At 36.1% G+C, this 23195-nt stretch overlaps 1 protein-coding gene across 2 annotated transcripts in view; it reads right to left on the minus strand.

The window, feature by feature from the left end:
• Positions 1-23195, minus strand: part of GABA-B-R1 (gamma-aminobutyric acid type B receptor subunit 1) — a 194835-nt gene that overhangs the window by 155644 nt on the left and 15996 nt on the right. For both annotated transcript variants that reach the window (XM_090395464.1, XM_090395455.1), the window contains 2 exons: positions 7730-7900; positions 1918-2019 (listed from right to left, as the gene is read on the minus strand). In XM_090395464.1, the coding sequence (XP_090251590.1) occupies positions 1918-2019; positions 7730-7900 (273 nt within the window). The remainder of the gene's footprint in view (positions 1-1917; positions 2020-7729; positions 7901-23195) is intronic.

A 23195-nucleotide genomic window follows, 5' to 3' on the forward strand; every position in this document is an offset into this window, starting at 1 on the left:
CATCTCTTACCAACTCAATCCCCTCACTTTCACATAGATGTTTAGTCTCTGCAATTTGTATATTTTATAAATATTTCCATGGAAAATGTTCATCTGAAACAGCATGAATAATTCCCCTGCTCTGTACTAAGCCCATTGGAACAGGTACAGCTGCTGCTCAACATCCTTTCACAATACACCTCGAAACCCACAGAACACGTTTCTTTTCCAATTCCTTCATCCCTGCTACTGCTGTACTGTGGAACAGTCTTCCCCCTGATGTATTTCCCATGGAATACAATATACAGGCTTTTAAATTGAATGTCAACAAGTTTCTCCTTTCCCAACCCACTACTCATAAATGGTACTACAGTACTATAGGTTGATCAGCCAACCTCTCATATATGGGCCCAACATAAAAATAAAATAAAATAAATAAATAAATAAAGACTAAGTATTGCTTGATATAATGCCCTACTGACACCATAAACAGTAGTGTTTTGAATAGCTTCTCTCTTGGCTCCTTGTCATATGTGTTTAAGATTTGGATTAAACTAAGTATATAGTTTCTTGGTATCTTTAATTTATAGTATTGCCAAGTGGAAAAACTTTCAACACCTATCTCTAATCCAGAGCATTTTAATAATAAAAATATGACATCTTTTAGCTACTCATATATGAAAATATGACTTCCACATTACTTCAATCTTAGTATCACCTCTGGGCCTGGCTTCCACTGATGGGACCACAATAAATGTCTAACTACTCTAGGCCGATGATGAGCAACCCTTTACTTTTTCACTTCAATAAAGGTCGAAACGGGCCTGGGTAGTGACCCTTCCCATAATGCATAGTGTTATATTTTCTAAGGATATGTGCATTACATTATGGGATACTAAGGTAAGTGATGTGAAGTCATTAGCTTCCATATACAGGCCCCAGGCCTGAAAATACTTCAGGCACAAAATTTGTTTGCTTACACTTAGATAAAGGATTAAACCAAGTATATAATTTATTGGTATCTTTAATTTATATCTTTTATATTGTTTCATAATAAAATACTTTCTATATTGAAATCATCCCTAATTTTATTACAGATGAAATGAAGGCAATTATGCAACTAACATGATAATATTTTTCTAATTTCAAGACCTAAATTATGTGAATAAAAAATATTGTGCGTTCAAATTTTTTGACACGTCCTGCTTAAAACTATTCTAGGATACTCAGAACAGGACATTCATCAATCAGATATGACTGGAGTTTAGAAATAAGAATCCCTTATAATAATAACAATAATTGTGGACATCCTACAATGAGTCTTTTGACTCTTCTTGGTCTAATGTTATTGTAATAATAAAAGAGGAAGAAGAAAATTGCAATTAAGATGGCTGAGTCACATAACATACTAGAGCAACCCCCTTGCATTTTGGTGTCTATCATACTTTATAGACCAGAAAATAGAAAAGAAAACAAAGTAGAGCAAAACTCAATTACCAATTTGTATGTTTTGAAAAACATATTTATAATGTTATTAATGAATCCAATTGCACAATATCAAAGGATATTCAAACTACTCACTCAAAATAAAGACTTACAGATAGTTCATACATTGAAAAATGTATACAATATTTGCATAAATCTTTTACTTAATTGGTAACTTTTTTGTTTATCTACTGAATAGTTCTTTTTTCACATCATTTTTATCTTATCAATTATATATTACTGATTATAACAGTTGACTGTTTTCAATGCTAATTTATGCTACTGTACAACTGACTTTCAACAGAATGAAATGAGTGTGGATAAAAAGAATCCAAAATACTGAATACAAAACAAAATGTAGGTTCAAAATGAAATAGTGTTGTCAAAGTAGGTTAGGCCAGTCTGCATTCATGTTTCCATATAAATAATCAGAATTTCTTCATTTATACTTACCACCAAATTTTTCACTGCATCAGTTGGGTCTGTTAAAAAACTTTGTCTGGTAACAATCTCAATTCCAGCTTCTTTACATCGTCCTTCTAAATCCTCTCCTGTCTAAAAAAAAAAAAAGACCATTAAATCAAGATCATGAAGATGTGAAACTGCCAAAAAAATTATACTCAATATATACTCAATATATATATATATATATATATATATATATATAGCTTAATACAATAGATGTGGGATAATTCAAAGCTCAAGAAAAAAAAATTATCAGCTTTAAATTACACAAATTCCAATTATATGAAGATATTCAAAAAATTTGCACATTTCTATCTAAATCTTTCCCTTCTCCCCAACTCCCCCTCCCCCCTAAAAAAGGAGAGAAAGAAAGAAAAAAAGAGATTGAAAAATAGTGCTTAATGAAATAATAATGGATTCATATACATAAATTCCTTTAATATAACACTAATATCTTTTGGAAGTTTTTTCCCACTTGGTTAGACTATAATAAATTTAGTTTAATCCTTTATCCATCTCAACCAAGTGTCATCTTCAAAGTGAAAATCGTTATAGTAGAGGTCAATAACACAATCAAATTACACTGGTGTCCGAAATCTAAGGACAAACACTATTTCTGAAGATTATGACTGCAAATTCAGACGAATCAGCTTGTGGCAATTTGTGTAACTGACAATTTCAAGTAGAAGGTGGGCACACATTCAAATTTTCAAATCACGTGGAAAGGGATCACACAGTAGCAAGTCAACAGGATAAAAGACAAAAGACTGCAGTAAGTGAATTGTGTTTGAAGGAAACTCTTTTTGTGAAGGAATAAAGTTGCAAATTCTGTCATGTTGTACCATCGATTCAGGCCAAATAGAGGCTGTCAGGATCAGATTTTCACTTTATGACAAATAGTTGAGAAATCATGGGAATATAACAAAGATCTGTATTTAAGTTTTGTAGATCTGGAAAAGGCATATGACAAGGTGCCAAGAGAAGTTATTCAAAACACTACAGTTGTATGGTGTCAATGGGACATTACAAGAAGCAATACTTAGTCTTCATTTGAGTTGTAAGTCAGCAGTTAGAATTGAAGGAAGTACAGGAAGATGGTTTAATGTTAAATGTGGTGTCAGACAGGGATGTACATTACTTCCTCTATTACTCATTGTCTATATGGATTACATTATGAAGGAAAATGGTATTAAGCTTGATATCAAAATTGAAGATATTAATCTCAGCTCTCTACTTTATGCAGACGATGTTATAATTCTAAATAAATTCAGTACAAGTCTGCAAGATTCCCTGACTAAATTGAATGACTGTTGTAATAAATTTGGTATGAAAATCAACCATAGCAAGACAAAGACAATGAAATAGGCAGAAGCATTGAAAATATCAACTGCATTGTGAATGGAGAATCTATAGAACAAGTAAAACATTTCAGCTACTTAGGCACGATTTTAGTGAAGATGGTAAAATAAATATGGAAATAGACAACAGAATCGATAAAGCTTGTACAGTAGGAAGTCAACTGAATAAATTTGTATGGAATAAGAGAGAAATTAGTCAAAACACTAAATTAGCTGTATACAACAAAGCCAATTTTAACTGATGGATCTGAGAGCAGCTTAGAAATAAAACACTTCACCAAAGACTAGAGACCACAAATATGAGAGTCCTGAGAAAGATTAGGGCCATGAACAGATAGCATCAATGGCAATATCGTATTAAAAATGAGGATATTAGGAAAGAACTACATTGTTAGCACCCAGGAATATGTTAGCAGAGCTAATATAAGGTGGTATGGTTCCTTAAACAGAATGGGAGAGGAAAGATTAGCAAAACAAGTGTTCTATGCTGGGTTGGTAAGAAAAAGACAGAAGACAGAAATATAAGATCTAATAATGTTGGAGTCTTGACAGATAACAGATTGATTTGGAGGAAAATTGTAAATAGGAAGTTAGTGGTGATGTAAGTTTTTTCACGTAGTACTATCATATCCTGTACATCCCTTGAGGGTACATGTCACGAATTTGATGATGATGAAAAGTTTCAAACTGAGATGTCTTGTAATATCTCAGAGACAACATGATTTCACATTGGGAGGAATTATTGGAAAAACTGTGCAGAATTACTGATACTGCCAGAGAGTTTGGAATCTCACATAACATATCTAGACTTTGGGCAGCATTTCAAACCAATGGAATATGTGTCAGACGTGCTAAAAAGTTGGCCTCACTCTGTCAGAGCATGAAAACAGATCTTTGGTTATAATAGCAATACAAAATCGATGCACCAATGCAGGTCAGCTTGCAAGTCAGCTCCGTTCAAGCACAATTATGTAGATATCTGAACAAACTGTGGCAAGACATTTGCAACAAGTAGGCCTGAAGGCCTGTGGTCTGCATCCTGTTATTCACAGTTCATCACAGAGCATGTTTTCAGTGGTGTTGTATCCATAAAAGTAGACAAGACTCCAATGGGCTAATGTACTCTTTTACAGATGGGAGTCATTTTAGCCTTTCCTCCTATTCTAAATGACACTTGATCTTGTGTGAAAGAGTTACTGCTTACCATCGTGAGAATGTTCTTGAAAGAGATAGATACAGTAATGATGGGGTCATGGTGTGGGAAAACATTATGCTTAATGGACACACTGAGCTACATGTGCATTGTCATTCATAAAATTGAATTCTTTACCTGAAACACCATTGAACAATTGAACACGACATTGAAAGAACTTTGTTGCAGTATCGTTCATCAGTCATAGTCCCTTAAGGGACTATGACTGATGAACGATACTGTTATGACTAAAGAATTCAATTTTATGAATGACAATGCCAATTTACATAATTGATGCACTACATAATCGAATACACCAGCAGTGGAGATACTCCTGGAGACCAAGAATATTAATCAAATCAAGTGACGAGCACACTCCCCAGATCTAAACCTCATAAAACACATTTGAGATGCAATAGGGAGACACACTGCTGCACAAATTCCCCTGCAGAACGCAAACAAGGTCTTATCTTTGCTCTGAAAGAGGAGTGGTCAGTTTTCCTCAAGAACTCCTGAATCACTTGGTTCTAAACATGGTATGACATTGCGAGAGCTGCAATGCAGTTCAGGATGGACATATTCCATACTGAAATATCTCTCCGTTTTCTGTAAGCACTGTACATTAATTCCTTAGCTACATCCTTAGGAAATTTGTAACTTTTGCCAAAAAAAGTGTTGCTATTTAATTTTTTTATGAAATTTATAATACATTTTTTGTGTAATATAATATATTAATATGCTGCAGATAAAAACCTATAAAAACGTAGTTTGTCCTTAGCTTTTGGACACCAGTGTATATATCTCTAACAATATTGTGTAGTCCTGAGTAGTAGAGTTGTTAGTATCCTTGCCTGTGATGTGGGTGACCAGGATTTGTTCCCTGCTGAGGAGGTAATTTATTTTTGACACTGGTTATATGGATATGACAGTGGTTGGTGGACAGATACCAGGAAATGGTATATGGAGGAGCAGAATACCACTAACTGGTATCTGGAAGGAAGTGGTATATGGAGGAGCAGAATCCAGAAGAAAGCAAGTAACTAGTGGTGTGCTGCAGGGTTCTGTGCTAGGACCACTACCAGTGCCATAATTAGGCAGGTGCAATGGAGGCACAGGACCCAGGACAAAGGGGGCCTGAAATGAGGTATCAAAAAAAAAAATCAGTATCATATTTTCATTTTCAAATTTTACTGCTGCAGGGACCAATTCCATAATGTTTTTGGTTAAAGTTAAAAATTAACTGATCTATTTCTATCACCTTTGTTTTTTTATTTTTTTTTCCAAAAAAGGAGCCAAAAATAAAATCTTACAGAGAGCCCATGAAAAGCTAGTTATAGCACTGACCACGACTGTCTAATTTGTACATAAATGACATAGGAAATAATCTGAAGGGAAATATTCAGTTGTTTGCTGATGATGCAAAACTGGATAGAGTAACAGCTAAGGCAAAGAGTAACTGCCAAAACATAACAGGTATTAGTTTAATATGTAGAAATATAAAGTTATGCAGTTTGGAATGCAAAGATTATAAACTTATAATTTATAAACTTATTATTATAAACTTAAAACTACCCGTGCTCAGGAAAGAGATGAAGCCAGGGATTTGGAGATGACAGTAGATAGATAGTTGAAGTTTAGAGAGTATATTTCTAAAGTTGCCAAAGTACCTCATAGAATTACTTGGCTACTGAAGAACACACTAACAAGAAGAGATATGGAAATTATCATTCCTCTTATAATGCCTTCATATGTCCACATCTGATTTACTGTATTCAGATCAGGTAGGTTGGATTTCTGGGAATTAGGAAGATGTGTTTTGCTAGCATTGAAGCTGACACAATTATCCATAAGTCACTGATGAATGTTTTGAACAGAATTCAAGGTAGTAGAGGTGAGGGTTCCATAGGTGTGGTGATGTGCACATTGCAAGATGTGTTAAATAAAAAGGAGAAGTGAAATATGCTGTCATCAACAAAATTGTCTACTGGATTGGCAGTCAGTTGGAGTAGATCCAAAGTACATCATTGCCAATCCACACACAATTTTGCTGATGATAGCATTTCTCTTCTTTTTATTTAACAAATCTTGCAATACATAATACCTAAATACATGACTTGTGACGGTAACATATAATTTCTAACTGATTTAGAATTGACTGTCATTTCTAAATTCTAAAATAATTTTCACTCTAATAATGACTGAGATTTTCAGTCAATGTTGCATTATGCAATATTGGCGTTGCATCATACAAGTGAATGAATTATTACTTCTGTCTGGGGTGGCATCATGTGCCATCACAAATCAGTATTTACAAAATATAATTATGGTAACATGATTAACTGTAATTTCTTGAACTTGTTATTATGCAGGGTTTGTAGACATAATAATGATACGAATGTCAATGAGCAAAAATAAATAAATAAATACATATAATTATAAAGAAAGAAGGGGGGGAGAAACTTGAATAATTGAATATTAGCTGAAGCATGTCCATGATGAGTTGCAGATGTTGCTAACAACACTCCATGGTAATAATTCACTTAATGTCACAGCAGCAGTATAGTTAGTAATTGCTACTGTATATGGTTTGTAACTTGGTGGGGAAACAGTTACATTTTATTTTTTTATTATGCAATTGCAATTGATACCCTTGTCTAGCATAAGACTTAATTCCAAGAAGTTAATGCTTCTACTGAAGAATATAGAGATTCACTAAATCTATATTCTGTGCATAAGAGAATTTCAGTTTGAATAAAACTTGAGATGTAGACATATAATAATTTTTAAAAAATGCATATATTTTAATCTAGAAAAAGAAGTTCATACAAGTTTATTATAATTCACAGACATCTGCACAAAGTTTACGATTAAATCTGATAATTTTCCTTACACACACATGCTTCCAATGTTAGTCACCCATTATTATCAATGTCTGTTATTAAACAATCTTGCTTGAATGAACATTTCAGAATCACTTCCATTTCCTGACCTATAGTAAGACTTCACTAAATATCTAAAATTTCTGCTCACCTCCCCCACCCCAAATGGCTTGAAAGCTATTATCGCTACTGCTTTCTAGGAGCAAACAGAAATACCCCATCAGCAATTTTATCCTTCCTGTTTTTCTCAAAAAAATGCTATGTCCATTATATTCTATTCCAGTCAGTAACCGACACTAATGATTTTTGGACACTAATTATATCATTGATTTATATACAGTTAATAATTTTAAACTTCACTCTTAACTTACTGATATAAAAACTTCTTCTGCTTCTTGAATAATAGCAATTCGCGACCATTCAAACTTCTGAAATAATTTAATTCTAGTTGGATTATGTATCGTAGCTGAAGGATGAGTGCGGAAGAAAGTTGGAAATCTTTTACGATTTGACAGTGCAGGAGAACTTGATCCATATGATATCTATTGAAAAAATAAAAATAAAAAAATAAAAATTAATCAAAAATGCAATGCTTTATATATTGTATATTCTTTTATCTTCTTTCTAATACTAAAATGACAGCAATATTAATTGAACCCAGTAAACTAGTAGTGGATTAGGCAGAGAAAGAATCCAAAATTTATAAAAGGAAAATGAGAGAGCTATGACAGAAATCTATCATATATTTTATATGAGATAGGTTAGTTTGCTTAGAAGTACTGATAGAGCAGCCAAAACTAAGAGCATCTGTATATTAGCATTGGGAAGATGTAATACTACAAAATGTTAATTATATCATTTATAGGAGATATAAACCCAGTTTTTTTTTTTTTTTAAACTGATAGGTACATATTACTTTTCCAATTGTAACACAGTGTCTTACATTATGAAAATATAGAAACAAGTAGTACATTAGAATTAGGCATTCATGCCAATTAACACATATGAAATTCCATGTTGCTGCTTAACAATAAAGTACCACGAAACAATTATTTATTTAATTTGTTATTACACTGATATTTCATATAGTTACAAAGATATGTTATAAAAATTACTTATTGAAAGATAAATTATTCAATGGAATGAGACCTAATAGAGACAGAGCGAGTCAAGGAAACTAGATCATCTTGAGAAGAATGCTGAAGATGTGTAAGTGCAGCTGGGATTTGTAGACATAATAATGATATGAATGTCAATGAGCATGGTTATGAATCTGCTAAATGGATGGGCTACACTTTGGGTTAAAGCATTCTGAGTGTGTATGGAGAGGGAAAACAGAAAAATGCTGAATTGAGCCAAGCATACTGTAGATTTAAGAGAAATCAGAAACAAAGCCACTGAGTTTGTTGCTTTGGAATACACTGTGGCCTAAAATTGTTGGTAATCAGTAAAACCTGGCTCTCAGAGTTGGATGCCATAACTGGAATCAAGTTACAAATGATACAGTTTTTAGCAATGACAGAAGAGATATGAGTGGAGAGAGAGAGAGAACTACAAACAATATCAGATGATTTGAGTCCAGTTAGAAAAGAAACACATGAAAGCAATAATGATAATAATGTCCTGTGCAGCACCAAATTTGAGGTTACAAAGTCTGAAGGGAAGATAACAGGGTGAAATACAGGGTGGGATGTTGCTACAGAACTGAAAGTTCAATTGCTGGGTTTGAAGAAATGCACTGCCAAATTATTCTGATGAGTGTTAAACAATTATGGGTGAATTAAATTATCCAAATATTGTTGGGTAGCTGAGAAAACTCACAATAACAATGAAGGAGAATTTATTGAGCCATTGCATGACAACTTTCTCAAGCAGCATGTGAAAGAAGCAACTCAGGGACAAAGAGTGTTAGATTTAATCATAGCATCAGAAGATGTCTCAGTTAAGGAAATGACTATTTTGGCACCAATTGGTGTCAGTGATCATGCCATACGGACCTGGGAAGTAGCCAACTATATGATCCGATCAGGATGTTCCAATAAGGGCAGGTTATATGCTGCCTACAAATTTGAAATTATGACAAACCCAGAAAAATACTATCTTTGGCTCCATAGTTGAATGGAAGGATATCAGCAGTGCATGGGAAACTTTGAAAACATGCATAAATGATATAGTATCCAAATGTGTTCTTAGAATATAATATAATAAATTTAGTTTAATCCTTTATCCAAGTGTGAGCAAAGTTTGCCTGAAAGTATCTTCAGGACTGGGGTAAGGTGGTACAACACCAGAAAACTCCTTGCAAAGGTGGAGCAAGATACCAACACTCCTATCTCAGTATCTCCCATAATGCAAAACTATAGTGCAAATATGCAAATAGTGCAAAAACTATAGTGCAAACTATAGTGCAAAACTCCTATAGGCAGAGATGACCTGCTAATGCTTCTGCTTGGTATCTCCACTTGGGCCTGGTTCCCACTGAAGAGACCTCAATAAAGGTCGAAACTAGTCTGGGTTGTGGCCCTTCCCTTAATGCATAACATTAGACATATCTGCAAGGAGATGTGTTTTGCATTATCGGAGATACTGAGATAGGAGTGTTGGTAGCTTGCTCCACCTTTGCAAGGAGTGCCCTGGTGTTGTACCACCTTACCCCAGTCCTGAAGATACTTTCAGGCGCAAACTTTGTTTGCTCACACTTGGATAAAGGATTAAACTAATTTTATTATACTCTAACCAAGTGAAAAATAAACTTTCAACATCTTGTGTTCTTAGAGTTTGAAGAACAAATAGAATGAGAGTGAAATGGATGTGCAATCTCATTAAACAAGAGATTTAATAATAAAAAGATGATGTGGAAGGAATATTGCAAAAATAAGGGTAAGAGAAGTTATGAAATATGTAACACTCAGGCTAGAAAGGTTACGAATATTCCATGGAAAGCTAAGTTGGAGTATGAAAAGAAATTGGCTGCAGAGGCTAAAGGCAAAACAAAAGAATTTTTTAGTGAGATTGCAAGTAAAAGAAAGTATATGAATGCAGAGAAATCACTTCGTTGAATATAGATGATATCCATATATCAGAACCAGATAAGGTCATTCAAATAATGAGCTCATTTTGTTAAGATCTATCAACCTGGTGTATGTAATATAGTACACAGTACTACCACTACATTGAATGAAGATATAGAGATATACAAAAAGGAAATTCTAGCGATGTTGCATAACCTGAAAAGGAATTCAGCATTTAGGACAAATGGTATATCAGCACATGTGCTAAAGGAATGTTCTGTCTGAACTGGCTAGGCCCTTGACATGTTTGTATAATTTGAGTGTCTTAGCTCAGGAAAGATTGCACAGGAAAAGAAAGAATGTGTGATAATTCTATTGCACAAGGGTGGTACAAATACTGATGTGTCTAACTATTGACCTATCAGTATCGCTGGAGTAATTGTAAATATTTTAGAAGTTAGTTAGAACTCCCATACAGAAATGGACAGACAAACAAGTTATACTATGCAAGGAATAGCATGGGAGGTCTTCTCTGAGATCAACAAATCCTACATCATTCCTTCTGCACAATCCATGCATAGACTCATTGGCTATCAATGCCTTCCTCCTCAGTTTGCCCCTCTATGAAAGTGTGGTAGGAGGCTTACAGTCTTCACCTTTTCGCTCTTCAGTTTTGTCTTTTCTAACAGCTCCTTTATATCCTCCCTCAAAGAATACTTTACCAGCCAAGACAATCATTTCCTTTGACTTACCTTTATGCACTTGGGAAACACAATGTTGTCGCACTTTCATTCAATACTCTCCTGATCACTGAGTCTCCATACATAATTTTTTCCTTAAATTGTTTTTTTTGTCGGTTCGGTCTTTATTATTTCTTTGGCTCACCTGCTTCTTTCTCTTTTCGGTCCTGCTATTGAAAAATTGCTGCTGCTTCAATTTTTCAGTTTCATGCTTTGTCCTATGAAGGATAACATTTAAGCGTGTTATTTCTTTATTAATGCCCATTTCATTCTCCTCTATTTCCACAGCTGCACATTCGACATTAATAATATAATTTTCCATCTTACCATCGGTATTTGCTGCATCCTTATCACCTAACACACTTACTTTTGAAAAAACACTTGATATGTACTCTTTCTTCAGTTTCAATTTCCTTCCAGATATTCTTTAATTTTCTCAACAAATACATTTCACACACACTGCACTGAATAAAATCCCACAAATTTAAATCATTGGATGATGTGGTCTTTGCTGCCATTGTTTGTCACATTGGTGCCATGCCAACAATATCACAATGAAAATGCTATAAAGACACTAAATACTCTAAATACACAAAAATCTACACTAATACGCTATAATACACTAATTTTCTAATGAAAAAAGCACAACAAAACACATAAAAATCTCCAATTTTGCATGACCACTCACAATATAACCTCGAACCAGGAAAAATTCTGCATATCAGTAGCATCTCTGATTGTCCTGTCTATCTTTGCATCATTAGCAAACAATTCACGTTGTCCTGTCAGCGCCTATCTAGTATAATTAATATACAGATTAAACAACAATGGTTCCACACTTATCCCTGGAGCACCCCCTGGTCATCTTAAATGTGGCAGATTCACATTCCCCATATAACACTTTCTGACACCCATTAGCCACCTGCTTATTCAAGCTAATAGTTCATATACCAATTCCATATTTTCTAGTTTGGTGAAAGAAGGCTGTTACAATGCTAATCAACTGCATCTAAATCAACGTTCTTCAACCTTTTTACACCTGCGGACCGGGGAAAATAGGAAAAATATTTCACGGACTGGCTGACGGCTAAGACAGAAACATAAACCAATGTAGATAGCATTTTATTTATTAAATTCAATGTTATAAAATTACAATTTTTAGATAGTGCGACATCTGCTGCTGCTTAGAGGTCAGAAAATTTGATATACATGGCTGGAGCGTTGTTTCTGAGAGATGAAGTGCTGCAATAACATCCATTTGATTTCTCTGTTTGATTTTTATTACTGACATGGCTGAAAAAGTTTTTTCACACAAATAGGAAGTCAAAAAATGACCAACAATTTGATAGCTTTATAACTGAGAGATGGATATTCTTTTTCAAGTGATATCCAAAATTGAGACAATGATTGCATTTCATGTCTGAACACCAAAGTGACATCAGAAGACAACTCGATCAGCTTTTCTTTTTCACGAGGATCAAGTGAGCATGATTTTATATCTTCCAAGAAGGGATTATTAATCCAGAGGTTACCTTTACGAGGATCCTCATTTTCAGGGAAATAATTAATAATGTTTTCAGCTAATTCCCTTATCGACTTATTATTATTATTACGGGCGACTCCAGGGAGTCCTTAGACTCATTGAGGGAGACCCTAAACATCATGTCCACACAACTATATGACATTCTCACAGTATCTATCATACCTTGCCTTGAACTCACTCAATGTCATAGCACCCACAACAGACTCTGGCAGCTTATTCCACTCATTTTCCACTCTAAAAGTAAAGAACCCAGCTCTAACACCCCTGCTAACCACACTCTTGCCCAGCTTCCACAGGTGTCCCCTAGTTCTCCCACCACCAGTCCTGATCTCAAAAACATCCTCTGAATTAATCCTATAGAAACCCTTTAGCAATTTGAATGTCTCAATCATATCTCCATTTTTCTGCCTATCAACTAATTTCTGCAACCCACAAATCTTCAACCTGTTCTCATATGGTTCATTCCATAGACCTGCTATCATCTTAGTCACTCGCCTCTGGATCCTCTCCACCTCCTGCCCATCAAGAAGGAACCTAGGTGACCAAATCCGGGCACAATAGTCGAGATGAGGTCTTATCAAGGCTCGGTACAGAGGTACAATAACTTGCTTGTCTCTGCTCGTCAAGGTATTTTTCAACAACCAAGTCAGTTGATGAGCTGATTTAGCTACTTTTGCAATGTGCCCACTAAACTTCATCTCCCTATCCACCAACACTCCCAAGTCCCTGGTCTCATCAATCTCCTGGGGTAGTTCCACCAATGTGGTATACTGCTGCGAATCTTTTCACCCCAAAATGCATAACCTTACATTTTGTCACATTAAATTGACATCCATTCTCCTTAGCCCAGAACTCCAATCTATCCAAGTCGTCCTGCAAGATTTTGACATCTTCTGCATTCACTATCGCCCTACCCAACTTGGCATCATCAGCAAACAAATGAACTGTTCCTCTTAGATCCTTCCCTATATTGTTAATGAACAGATTAAATAGCAGTGGTCCAAGAACAGAACCCTGCAGCACACCACTAGTCACAGGCCATCTTTTGGACTCTACTCCTGAATAAACTACTCTTTGATATATCTCCATCAACCACCCACCTATCCATCTCACCAATCCTATATCCATTCCCATATGTCGTAGTCTACGGATTAGAATTCCATGTGGTATCCTGTCAAATGCCTTTGCCAGGTCCAGCAGTATCACTGTAAACCCATTACCCTTATCCAGTTCAGCCGTCACCTTGTTATAAAACTTGAGCAAGTTACTGAGGCATGATCTACCCTTCACAAAGCCATGCTGTCCCCCGTACAGTATCTCATTTTCATCAATCCATTCCTGTATTTTTCCCTTGACTACTTTCTCCAAGACCTTGACAACGACTCCTGATATGCTGATCGGTCGGAAATTTGCAACTGTAGTCTTGGATCCTCCTTTATGCAGTGAAACTATTTTCCCCTCTTTCTACACCTTTGGGACTAAACATGACCCGAGACTCAGATTAAACAACATGGTCAAGGGCACTGATAATTCCTTAGCCTATGTTGATTATGACTTTCTTGTTGACATCAGCAGCAATCAAAAATTCTCCCAAAAGTGGAAGCATTTCTATATCTTCCTCTTGTATGCGACTATCCCAAAGAACCAGCTTCTTTTTGAACGCATCCATTTTATTTCTCAGTGTAAAAATATTTGTACAAATCCCCTGAAGAGAAATATTAAGTTCGTTAAGAAGGCTAAATATATCTGCCATATACACAAGCTTAGCCATCCATTCCTCATTTAACAAAGGCTTTACTAGGTCAGATTTTCACTCTCGCAGAAACTGCTTTACTTCTTCCCTCAGTTCGAAAAGGTGTGCAAGAACCCTCCCTCTCGATAACCATCTCACTTCTGCATGGAGAAGGAGATGTTGGTGGTGCGAGCCCATACTCTCACACAGTGTCGTGAACAGCCTGGAGTTCATAGCTCAACTACAAATTTCATTAATGATCTTCACCACATCATTCATCACAGTGTTTAGTTCAGTAGAAAGCTTCTTTGTAGCTAGGTGCTCTGGGTGCATCATACAGTGAGTGGACAAAACTTCTACGTGCATGACTTTTTTATTTTTGCAACTACACCTGAGCAACGTCCGGTCATGCTCGCAGCACCGTCCATACACACTCTGACACATTTGCTCCAGTCTAAGCCCTGCGCTTGAAAATATCTGTCAAGAGCATTAAATATCTCTGAACTAGTGGTCAGTCAAGGAAACAAAAAAGTTCTTCCCTGAAGTCTTCATCTTCACTATACCTCACGAAGCAAATAGGATAGCATGGTTACTCACGTCAGTTGATTCATCAAGTTGAATCACGAAACATCTCGATTTCTTTATCCCCTCTACAACTTGCTTTTCAATATCAATGGTCATGTCAATAATTCTCCTCTGAGTGGTGGTGTCCGAAAGCAATATAGCCTCCAGTTTTTTAGTGGCTTGAGGACCCAAAATTTCTCGTACGACATCTAAGATGCAAGGTTTTACTAACTCCTCACCAATAGTAAATGGTTTTAATGTTTTAGCTATTCGAAGAGCAACTAAATAAGATGCTCGAAGCAGAAACTTGTCACTAGTTGTCATCATTTTCATTTCACTTTTCTGACTTTTCATCTGGTCATGTAATCTTTGAAAAATGTCCAGTGGCTTATCAATAAAATCTCTATGCTTCAAATGCAAATGACGAGCAAGTTTGGAAGGTTTCATAGTGTCATTTGACAGAATTTCAGAACATACTACACACAAAGGCCGTGGCGACAGTTCACTGCCAGGGGCTACAATGAAACCAAGCTTTAAATAGTCCTCGTCAAAATGCCTAACAAAGTTTCCTATTCTTTTTTTTTGGTTTGTATTGCACATTCTGAAGTATCAACATATTTCTTTTTCTTTGTTTCTTCTAAGTTTGAAGCACTAGTACTTGGCATACTTTCGGTACCATCACTACTTTTCTCCTGAATATTGTCCTTGCCTCTACTAAAGAAGGTTAAAAGATTTTGCTGTTTGACTTTTTTTGTCTCCATATTGTAGGGTTTCAAATTTTATGAAAGAAATAACTTGTTTTCCGAAATACCACAACACAATATTAAAAAACAATACAGATGAGCGCAATAAAATAAGAATTTTTGCGACGTGTCGTCGACAGGCAAGCTGACGTAATACTGACATTCGACGGCCATGCACTTCGCCTATACTTCGGGCACTACATTGTCTTGTGCAGCGTCCCGCTCACCCTGCAACAATGTGGTACCCGAATCATGTAGCTGCTACATAATTGGGGGGAAATTTTTGGCAGATAGCCAGGAAATTTTTGCGGACCAGCACCAGTCCGCAGACCACAGGTTGAAGAACTAGGACCTAAATGGTTTTGGTGTTAGGTGCCTGGAGAGAAGGCTTTGTTCACCAAGCATGCTGAAGCAGGAAAACTTTAAATTCAATTCTATATACTAATACCAGAAAAATCAGGAACAAGGAGGAGGAGTTTTTGGCATTGGTTAGTGCAACTTGTCAAAAGTTATAGGCATTAGTAAGACTTGGCTAACAGTAGATAATGTAGTTACAGGGATTGAATGTGAAGGGTTTAGTATTTTCAGGGAAGATAGAGAAGATAGGATGGGGGAGGAGGAGTACTGCTGATGACAGCAGATGAATTGTGGCCAAAAAGAATAGAAGATTAGGCAGGAGGGTGGCTGTTCATTTGAAACAATCTCATGCGAAATTAAGGCCAGTAAAACAAAATATACAATTGGTTGTTGCTATAGGCCAGGGAGTTCTGCAGATGATCTGGAAGACATGCATCACCAAATTAGCACAATGAATACAGGCTAAGTGATTATTATGGGGGACTTCAATTATGAAGATATAGACCGGAAGGAAGAAAGATCACATGGCAGGAAGGAAATAGAATTTATACACCTGCTAAGAGATAATTACTTAAGGCAGTATGTGATGGAGGGGACTAGTGTTGGGAGAGTATTGGATCTGGTCATATGATCAGAAGAGCTATTCATAACCAAGGTGACCACATTGCTTCCAATTGGTGTAAGTGACCATACGGTCTTGATTCGGGTGATTGTAAAACATGAGAGAAATATTCTATCAAGAAGAGGTGCATGTGGAACTACAAGGCGGGTGATTATGACAAGCTTAGGAAGAAGCTTAAATCTGTGCCATGGCATAAAACACTGCAGGGATGTAAGTTGAACATGGAATATAGTTAAGGATCATCTAGAGGAAGCAGTATTAAATTGTATACCTAGGGTAAGGAGGGTTAATCAAGTAAAGAGTTAGATGGATGAGTAATATCATTAAGCATGAGCTGCAGAAGAAGAAAATGCTGTGGAGGGTATATAAAGAGAAGATGACCAGCAAATTCATAAACAGTACAAGGCTCAGGTAAAAAAAGGTGACCAGCATGAAAGGAAGGCAAAATCAGATTATGAGAAGAATTTAGCCAAGCAAGCCAAAGGAAATCCCACAGAGTTCTTTCATTATGTTGCAAGTAAGAATGATTATGGAAGATTAACCTTAACGAATAATGATGGTCAAAGGTAACAGAAGCAGATAAAATAGTTCAGTTACTGAGTGACCACTTTGCAAAGGTATGTCATCCTAGTGAAGTTACTGCTTTAACCTATGTGACAGACACTAATGTGGGAACAGAAGTGGATGAATTGGAGGTTCATAGGATATTGCAGAATCTCAATGTAAATACAGCTGTGGGATTAGATGGGATATCAGCTAGGGATTTGTGAGAATGTGCAAGGGAATTGGCAATGCTTTGACTAGGCTCTTTAATCTAAGTCTCTGGTAGAGTTCCAAGGGAGTGGAAAGAGGGCAAAATAATTCTCTTGCATAAGGGAGGTTTTAAGACTGCAGTAGCATATTATAGACCAATCAGTATCTAAGGTGTGGTGGTAAAAGCATGAGAAAAGAATTTTATCTACCCAAGAATGGGTAGATAAAAATATGATACTGTATGAGGGTAAACATGGCTTTGTGAAGAGTCAGTCATGCCTCAGTAATTTACTAACTTTTTTATAGCAGAGTAACAGCTGAGTTGAATAAAGGAAATGGCTATACGATAATTTTGCTAGATTTTGCGAACACATTTGACAGAATACTACATGGAACTCTGTTATGCAAATTATAATAAATGGAGATGGATATGGCACTGGTTAAGTGAATAAGAGGGTGGCTGCTGGACAGATATCAAAAAATGGTACATGGAAGGGCAGAATCAAAGCAAAAACAGATGACTGGTGGTGGTGTGCCAAAAGGTTTAGTGCTGGAACCATTGCTGTTTGATTTGGGCATACATGATATAGGAAATAACCTGAAAGGAAATATTCAGTTGTTTGCTGATGATGCAAAATTAGGTAAAATAATAGTTAATCAAGGCAATGCAAAAAGCATGCAGGATGATTTTTAAATAGGCTGTCAGTATGGGCAAAAGTTAATGGATATCAGTTAAATGTAGGCAAATGTAAAGTTATGCATTTTGTGATAAACAGATTACATGCAGTGTATTTGTATTACATTGATTTCACTGCACTCCAGTGGGATGTACATTTAAGGGTGGTGGTAGACAGAGTTAAAATTTAGAGGACATATTCCTAAGGTTGCTAAGGTAGCCCATAAGATTACTTGGCTATTGAAGAACACAGATAAGGAAGCTGTTATTCCTCTTTATAAGGCCTTTAGCTCACATCTGCATTACTGTGCTCAACTGGTCCCCTGGGTTTCTTGGGGGATGAGGTAGCGGTGGAGAGGATTCAGAGGCGATTGACCAAGATGGTGAGTGGCCTGCAGAATGCTCCCTATGAAGATAGATTGATGGTGTGGGGATTGCAGAAGTTAGTTGATAGGAGAAAAAGAGGGGATATGATAGAAACATTTAAGTTGCTTAAAGGATTTTAGAGGATAGATGCAGGAGAAATGTTTCAGCAACCAGAAGAAGGGATCATCCCTGGAAATTGAATAAAGGTGTGAGGACTAGATTTTTTGCTTGGAGAGTTGTGAATGAGTGGAATGGATTGCCAGAGTCAGTTGTGAGTGCTTTGTCTGCTAATGGCAAGGATAGGTATGATAGATTGTGTGGCTAGGTTGGGTCTCCTGCAATGAGTCTTAAGATTCCATGGACGTGCCCGTATAATAATAATAATAATAATAATAATAATAATAATTTACAGGGTGATTTGAACAGGCTGGAATAGTGTGGCAAAGAATAATGATTATCAATTCAGTGTTATCCATGTGGTTAGCCTAGTGGCTATGCGCTTCGCAACCATATGCCTGGGGAAGGGGGTGTCCTAGGTTCGATTCCCGTCGATGATGTGAGGAGCTTAAGGATCTTCCTCAGTCATAGCCAAGTTAGCCGGTCTTGGACATGGGCTGCAGGGTTTTTTCTGACAGTTTATCTGAGGTTTTTCATCCCGCAAGCAGGCAAACTGGCCCTGTGAACATAGGATACAGCCACAGGAAACCACCTTGCTCATAATCATCTCCCTAGTATGGTAGCATATACAGTAGCTTCCCCCTGGCCATATGGCAGAAGAGAATAGATAGAATTCAGTGTTAGTAAAACCCCCCCATGAGGGGGCTCAATTCACCCCAGTATGGATGGGGGAGAAAAAGGGAGGAAAAAACTGCATATGAATAAATAAATAAAAAAGGTTAGTAAATGTAAAGTTATGCACTTTGGCATGATGCAATATCCAACAGAAGCATATTTTTTATTGGTGGAATTATGCTTGGAGTAACTGACAAGGAAAGAGATATTGGGATTATGCAATTTCTGTTATGTGAGTTTTGAACTTCCACTTTGTATCAACTTTCTTGATAGAAAGTTAAAGTTATAATATTATTAGAGAGTGTGTTTCCCATCTGATCTGATTATCAGTCAACAGTGTATTGTCTGCACTTCTGAGCAGCCAAAGTTCAGATAGAAGAAGTATTTTAATTTTCATTATCCAGACATATACTGCCATTTCTCTGAGTCTGGGCCAAGTAGACCAGTTTACATGTGGAATCCTGTTGATGACCCAATAGGAAAGGGTCTTTTGGTGAGTAAATAAGAGCATTGGTGAGTAAATAAGAGCAACTAATTTTTAATAAGATCTGAGGATAGTTTATTTTTTTTAAAAAAAACTTCCTGCTGGTTTTTCAGAAGGATTAAATGGCACAGAACATATAATCAGGAGTAGCGGTACCATTTTTTTTGATTCTGTGGGAGATGACAAAGTGTCACAGATTTCAGTGACAAAGATAGTATGGTCTGAAAAAAGGGTCTTGCTCTATTAGCTGCTGTTAATATAGAACATATAAAATATGTTCTGAATATATTGTGAGCTATGATTCTGACAAACCAGATTAGGTGAAAAAATAAATAAAAAAATCTTTAACATACAGGTGTAGATTTAAATTCAAAAGCCTATTTTTTGGAATCTGCTACAGATCTACATTTCTCCAATCTCAACAAATATAGCTGTTTCAATCAAACATCCAAGAGACTATTATTATCAGATCAACAACTGAATAATCAGAATCACATTACCTTAGTATACATACCCACAGAACGTCAATTAGAAATGCATAAGAGAGCTACTGTTTTGCTATTCCATTTAGGTAGCTGAATGCACACATGGCTGGGAAGATGCTTTGACAAACATTAAAAAATTAGAATAATGATTAAATACAGGGTGATCAAAATTAAAGTATTCCTGTTTAAGACCTTGTGTTTAAGATCATCAAGTGATCCAAATGCTGAAAAACTATGCAGGAATAGACTGTGTGTCATGTGGAACTATTTTTTTTCCTCTTCAGATATTGCATCTGAGGAGGAAAAAAAACTAGTTCCAAAATTCACCACAGGGACATTGCAAATGCCAAATGCATGGAATTTCCATATCATTCAAATTAGCAGGTGCCAGGAGGATTTAAAAAGATGAACACAGGATTTTTCCCTTCATTGTGGTTGTTAATACTGTCCACAATGATGGCACTAACACCCCACATGCTTTGCTCATGAAGCAAAACAATTGCAATGCTGTTGCTGCACTCTGCAAATTTCACTACCTGAATAAATGTCAATGAAGTCACTATCTCCATGTGCTCTGCAATGAATGAGTAGTCATTTTGAAGAAACAGGATCATTGGGAGTTGGACTTGGAAGAGATTGCAAACCAATCGGTTCATAACAAGTGAATGAAGTAGCTGCTGCCATTGTGGAGAAGGCCATGAATAATGGAATTGGTTCCTGCAGTGCACATGCTACATCAAGACACATGGATATGCCCGACACAACTGTCTGGAAAATTCTATGGAAGATTCTTCATTTTTATTCATTCAAGATAAACCTGACGCATGAGTTGCACCTGCAGAACTTTGAAAGTTCGACTAATATTCGCATTAACATTCCTTGCTCAAGTGGAGTTGGACACTGTATAGCCATGGATGATATTGCAGAGAGAATAGGCTTACTTTCACCTGAAAGGAGCTGTGAATATTCACGCTGTCAGGTATGTGCTACACAAAGCCCTGCAAGCAATCCAGCACATTCCTTTGCATTCACCCAAAGTTACTTTCTGGTGACAGCTTCGTTTAACATTGAACCATTCTTCTCTGATGACATTCGCCAATCTGGTCCTATGACCTGCTCAGTTACTGCTGAGAGGTATCGCGATATGATAAACAATTCTATTGCACCACAACTATACCTGTGTATGGATTCAGTCATTTTCATACAAGATGGAGCATATGTGATTTCAACTGTACTAGAGCTACATCTCTCATCTCTAGTTTCCTAAATATGCTTTAATCATTAGTATGAGCTCCACTCAAGACATTATGATCTGATATTCTGAATAATATTTTTTTTTTTGAGTAATTTAAATTTCCATGAGTACTTATTAATTACTGGCATTCATATTAGACAGAGAGAGAGATACAAATATGCACAGTACATAATGTTTCTGGTTTTATATGAGGAAAAACTCATATTACATATCATCCATTTAAAAAGGTCTGAAAAGACTGAACTGGTTCTCTAATAAGTATACTAACACAGTAACAAGAAAGACATTCTGATCTGTCCACCTCAAGTTCCCAAAAGACACATTACATTTCCTCCTACTATAAGCACGTACATTAATCAGAAATGACAACTCATGTCTGAGATTGCAAATCTCAATCCCCCCTCCACTTTAATCTACTTTGGCTCAGAAATTTCTTTACCAAACTATCTTGTTACATTCATCTAATATCTCTATCAAATTAAAAATGCCAAGAAATGATATCCTTTGTTAATTTGTTATTCAACTGTAAGCAAACAAAGTTTGCACGTGACATTTCTTCATGACTAGGCTACTTATATATAGACTAATGACGTCACATTAATTGCCTTAGCATCCCATAATGCAAAGCACACATCCTTTGAGTGTGTACAATGCTTGACCCTTCCCATAATGTAGAGCACTTTACACACTCAAAGGATGTGTGCTTTGAGTGTGTACCAGTTTTGATCTTTTTTGAAATCTCATCAGTGGGAACCAAACCCAGAAGAGATACAATGGTTGAAGCAATGCAGAAGTCATATATATATCCCATATACAAGTAGTAAAAATATGTAATAGATTATTATTAAAACACTCTGGATTATAGCTAGGTGTAGAATTTTTTTTCACTTAGTTATAAATTAAACTCACTGAGTTTAACTCATATCAGCTCCCACTAATAAGACCTCAATAAGACCAGTTCTGGTAGTGGTTCTATCCCATAATGTATAGCATTATACACATCCAAGGGATATCTACTTTGCATTATGGAATATTAAGACAATTAATGTGAAGTCATTAGTCTATATACAAGTAGCCTAGTCATGAAGAAACTTCATGCACAAACTTTGTTTGCTTATAGTTGGATACAGATTAACAAAGAATATAATTTCTTGGCATTTGTAATTTAATTTATAAACAAGTGAAAAATCTTACTACAGATGTCTCTATCATTATCCAACTTCTGATAACCACTCTAACTTCTTTGCCTATTTGTATCTAAATCTTGATTTTCAGCAATCAAAATACCACCTCAACAGTGGTCATTCTTCTTCTTGGGGACCTCAACATCAAAAACTCAAATTGGCTTCTCCTCTCAAGTAGGTAGGGATATCAAGGTATTTGCCAATAGCAACGTCAATCATTCTACCAGAATACCAGACAACCTTCATCACCCTGCCAACACTCTTGACCTCTTCTTAACAAGCTTTGTAAAAGCTATTTCTTCTCTCAGTAACTGAGATCACAACTCTTTTGCTATAGAAAAATCTTTAGCAAAGGAGTTGTGGTCTCAGTTAACAATTTTGAGGTCTCGATCAGGAATTTTGGGATGAAGGACTTCATAGATTTTTCTATGATGGCCTTCATCCCAAAATTCCTGACTACACTATCCAAACCTACGTTCTCTAACAAGTGTGGCAATGCAGTGCAAGAAAAAAATTCAACATACAAGTGG

This window comes from Typopeltis vanoorti, chromosome 1, assembly GCF_054136105.1.
Source record: "Typopeltis vanoorti isolate ZY-2024b chromosome 1, IOZ_Tvanoo_1.0, whole genome shotgun sequence".
NCBI classification, from domain to species: Eukaryota; Metazoa; Arthropoda; class Arachnida; order Uropygi; family Thelyphonidae; genus Typopeltis; species Typopeltis vanoorti.